The sequence below is a fragment of the Condylura cristata genome, unplaced genomic scaffold, assembly GCF_000260355.1.
Source record: "Condylura cristata isolate star-nosed mole 26May11 unplaced genomic scaffold, ConCri1.0 scaffold00028, whole genome shotgun sequence".
Taxonomy (NCBI): Eukaryota; Metazoa; Chordata; class Mammalia; order Eulipotyphla; family Talpidae; genus Condylura; species Condylura cristata.
This window is the reverse complement of record NW_004567129.1, coordinates 25,889,663-25,894,508: the sequence shown is the minus strand read 5'-3', so window position 1 is coordinate 25,894,508 and position 4,846 is coordinate 25,889,663. Positions and strand designations below refer to the sequence as shown.

At 51.8% G+C, this 4,846-nt stretch overlaps 1 protein-coding gene across 1 annotated transcript; it reads left to right on the top strand.

Annotated features, from left to right (window-relative positions):
• Positions 1–276: 276 nt before the first annotated feature.
• Positions 277–1,981, top strand: LOC105854164 (zinc finger protein 211-like). The gene is made up of 3 exons (XM_012730478.1): positions 277–312; positions 1,778–1,904; positions 1,953–1,981. Exons 1-3 carry the CDS (start codon positions 277–279, stop codon positions 1,979–1,981), a joined length of 192 nt encoding a protein of 63 aa, XP_012585932.1.
• Positions 1,982–4,846: the final 2,865 nt, after the last annotated feature.

The following is a 4,846-nucleotide window of genomic DNA, read 5'->3' as shown; positions in this document are numbered from 1 at the left end:
GCGGCTGGCGCTGCGATCCAGAGGCTTGTGAACAGAAGAAGGTTTTTAGGGTTTTTGAGCTGCTCAACGGAAGAACAAAATGAAAAGGGGTGATACGCCACGACGCACAGGGAGCGTGAGTCCTCGTCCAGAGACACACAGCTGATAAGAGGCAGTACTGAGCATTGGGCTAGCGAGGTTGTACATCACCTGGTTCCGGGCCAGGAGAGATGCAAGGGAGCCCCGAGACTACGGTGCCCTTCAAGTTCTCATGGCTCCCCACTTCCCACAGGTTCCATGGCTACTGGAGCAGTGAAGGAGCCTCGTGCACAGGTAAGTACGCACTGCCCCTCCCCCCACCTCAAAGCTGGCCGCAGCCGCAGTTCATCCCAGCCAGGGAGTGACCCACACGGGGCAGCAGACCTCTCCTGTGGCTCCCCTCAGCAGTGTACTTTATCAATCTGCCTGTTCTGCTCCCCACTCTGTCTCTGGTGAGTCCTCTCACTCGCAAACTTCTCGGACACTCCAGTTTCTTATGTGTACAAATAAATAAAATACATCTTTAAAAAATAAAAAGAAAGAAATTCCTGAGTCTGACAACCAACGAAAAGAGGTGTGGGAAGTTATTCCAGGCATAGGTACCAAGATTCACAAATACTTGAAGTTGAATGTGAACCGAAGCATTCAGAGAATCACAGGAGCGGGGGACGGTGTTGGTTTTTTGAAAAAAATAAAACAAAATCCTCGTGACCATTTATCATACCTCCCCACCCTTACTACCACCCCCTACCCTAATTACCACTGGTTGCCTCAGCTCAGTTGCCAGCGTCTACTAATTATTTCTGTTCTGTTGTGTCTGCTTATCGGCTTTCTTTCCTTATATTGCACATTTTGGTAAAACAGTCCAATGTTTGTCTTTCTCTTTCTGACAAGTTTCAGCCTCACATCACCCCCGAGGTCCTGTCACCTCCCCTGTGTTGCAGTGGGTAGAACCCCAGAGTGTGTAAATGCCACGCCTTCACCCAGCCCACTATCCTGCGGCTGCTTCCCTGTCTTAGCTGTTGTGAACAATGCTGCAGGGAGTTGGGCCTGGGCCGTGGTTAGGCAGGCGGAGGAAGGTTGTGACTGAGGAAGCAGCAGGTGTAACACAGAAGAGGACCAGCGGGAGCTGAAGTTCATAGGTGGTTCCGAAAGACGGAGGTTGACACAAGCCTCTGAACAGCCAGGGAGGCTGCCAGAGTGGGGTCAGGCTGCGGCTGCAGGGTCGTTGGCGGTGAGGAGCGACACCGACTCCTGCTTGCAGGTGCCTATCACGGTCATGGTGCTGTGTAGTGAGCAGCAACAGGGACACCAGGGAGAGGTTTATGGCGTGGGGCCGGGAAGCAGTGTGGGGCGCTGGGGTAGGACACGAGAGGTGCTGTCTAGAGAACAGGATAGGGAGGGGATGGCAACAGGCGTTGCCGGTACCCGTGTACTAGGGACGTAGGGGTGAAAGATGGGCCCAGATGTGTTTCGGGGAAGCACCATCTGGGAGACTTCCGGGAAACTGCCTGGCAGAAGAGGTGAAGCCCTGCACAAGGGCCAGAGCTTCTGGCAACCATGTGCCCACCTGCCCCAAGGCTGAGCGTCAGACATGGAAACTGAGCCATAAGGAGGGACCAGACGCAGATAGAGGGCACCAGGATCTGACCCCTGACCCAGCTTATGGAATGGGGGGGCAGAGTGAGCTTGAGGTGGCTATGCGGGGAAGGGAACTGGGGTCCTTGGAATCCCCTCATGGGCTCATCTCCTCTGACAGGGCCCAGTGGCCTTTGAGGACGTGGCCGTGTACTTCTCCTGGGAGGAGTGGGTACTTCTCGATGCGGCTCAGAAGCTCCTGTATTTCGACGTGATGCTGGAGAACTTCGCCCTCGTGTCCTCCCTAGGTAAGCCTCTCAGGCCTCCAATAACTCTGCCTTTCTCTTTCTTCCCAGGACGGAGCCTCCTCACACAAGGCCCTTGAGCTTGGCTTCCTCCCCCAGTTTCCCGGATGGAAGATCTTGTTCTCAGGCTGAGCGGTTACACTCTTATCCCCTTCCCACACAGTCCCAACTCCTGCCAGGGAGGGGTCAAGTCTTGCCCTCCTTTCGCACTGCCCCTGGCTTTCCCGCTCCCTGACCAGGCCACCCCTACCCAGGCTGGACCCCTGCGCCCTGCTCGCGCATCTGCAGCCGCCACAGTTAGAGCAGCAGTCACTGACAGTCGCTGCCTCTGTGGACCGTGGCCATGGGTTGTTCCTGCAAGGTCCCCCGTGAGGTTTCTGTGTACTGCTTTTTCTTTCCTCTGGCCTGTCGCTGGGACTTGCTCTGGGCAGTAGTCACCACACCCTCAGTGCTGTGCCTCCCAGGTGCCGTGGGGGAGGGTCAGAGGAGGGCCATGGGAATGCTGGGGGAGGGGGAAATGTGACTCCAGCTACACAAAGGTCCTGGCCCTGCTGAGCAGCAGGTGAGAGACACGACATCAGGTGAGTTCAGGGGGGCGTGAGTCGCAGGCCCTGGCTCTCTGCGCCGCATGCCTTTCTCATGTCCTCTGCCTGGTCCCACCCTGTGTCCTTCATTCCTCCATGTTGAGACTTTGCGAGGCCCACTGCGGGCGTCGCAACTGCTCCCTCAACCCGACCTGACTTCCGCCTCACGGTGGCATCCTGGTGGACTCAGACTCAGTTTCGGTGTAGCTGTCCCTTTCCACCAGCGTCAGCGTGCCCTTGACTTGCCTTTCTTTACTTTTAGGTTATTTGCATGGCGTGAGAGAGGAGAAGCCACCTTTTGAACAGAATGTTTCTATAGAAGATATATCACAGGTCAGGACGCCCCAAGCAGGTCCCTCAGAAAGCCCACTGTGGGAGACGTGTCTGTTTTGAGAGTCCACAACAGAGCACACGTACCAGGCAGAAACCAAACATGGGTGTGTGGGAAATGACGCTTTCATATAAACACTTTGCAGGCGCAACACAGTAGAGAGAAGCCCTCAGAAGAGATGTGGCCAGACCTGGGGTGTGCAGAGCTGCAAACTCCGCGCGCACTGGCAGTCGCTCGCATGGGAAACAGCCATGAGGTGTGGCAAATCCAGGAAGCCTTCCGGCACAAACTCCCACCCAGCTGCAGAGTCCATACTAGGGAGAAGACCATGAGTTCCGCTGACATAAACACCTGTCCTTGCCTGTGAATTCATACTGGAGAAAGGCTTCATTGGTGCAGTGAATATGGGGGAGACTTTCCTTAAAGCTTCAGCCTACTGAACACCAGAGAATTCTCACTGAAGAAGAATCTTATGAAATGCAAAAAATGCAAGAAATTTTCTAACTGCAATTCTAGCCTCATTCAACACCAAGGAGTTTCTGTCTGATGGGTCAAGGTCTTGAAGGTTCAGCAAATGTGGGAAATTCTATTATCCAAATTTCTTATGGTACTAAAGAGAATTCATACTGGAGCAAGGCCTTCTGGATGTAAGGGGTGTGGGAAAGCCTTAAGGGAAAGCTCCATCCTCATGAAACATGAGAGAATGCAGGTTGGAGGAGAGCCTTAGGAGTACAAGGAATGTGGGCAATGCTTTAACAAAAGCACCTACCTTATTCAGCCCCAAAGTTCTCACACCAGGAAAGACCTTATGGAGTGCGGAAGGTGTGAAAAGCTTTCAGTTCAAAGTCTGCTCTGATTTACCACTAAAAGCTTAATAAGTTAATAGGAGAAACCTTTCGCCAAAGGCCTCTCTTTACCTTTGTGCAGTGGATAGGCAAAAATCCACACTGGGCAAAAGTGTTACAGTGCTATGCCTAGGAGCGCCTTCAGCCAGAGAATTTTCTGAATTAGCACTAAATGTTCACTCAGAGACGGTATGAATGCAGTAAATTCAGAAAATCTTCACCCTCAAGTCTAGGCTCATTCTGAAACTCAAAGTTCTCGATGCACAAAAACCTCCTGAGTGTAGTCATACGAGAGGCTTTCAGCTGACAGCTACCTCATGCAGCACCAGCAAATCAGCATAGAACAGTTACGTTACACATACACAGGATGTCCGTTTGCCTTGTTCAGGACATGGTAACCCTGAAGGGAGCCTCGGCGAGAAATGCATCGGCCTAAACTTCAACCTTGTGTACCTGAACACCCACACTGAGGATGATGAAAATAAAGAGTGAAAATACAGGAGAATATTCAAGACCTGTGGGCCAATTACCAAAGCTATGATAGAGATAAAGAGGGACTACCAGAAGGAAAACAGGGAGGAGCAGCAGAAATACTAAAAGTGGCTAAGGGTTTTCTGAAATTAATGACATACATAAACCAAAGATCCAAGAACCTTAGAATACCAAGCACAACAAATATCAAAGAATCTATACCAAGACCTACCTGTTCAAAATTGTAAAAAATTAAGAAGACGGCCCTCCCTGGTGGCTGAATGGGTTAGGACTCAGCACTGCGAGCCAGCCGCAGCCGCTTCACTACGAGTTCAATCCCCGGCCCTGGAGGTGACCCACATGGCGCGGCAGACCTCTCCTGACCTGTCCACTGCTCCCCTCAGCAGTGTACTTCGTCAGTGGGCCTGTTCTGCTCTCCACTCTGTCTCGGGTGAATCTTCTCACCACCCCTGTTCCTCTAGCCTGTACCCCAGTTCTATATGCATAAATATCTTTAAAATAAATATGTTTTAAAAAAGGAAAGCAGAGCAGCTATATTAATATCATGAAGCAAAGAGCACTTAAACTCAATGGTAGGAAAATGACCCACTTGAAAAATGGGTTAAAAGTCTGAAAAAGGGCCCTCCCTGGTGGCGCAGCGGGTTAAAGCACAGCACTGAGAATCTAAAGCCGCTTCCGCATGAGTTCGATTCC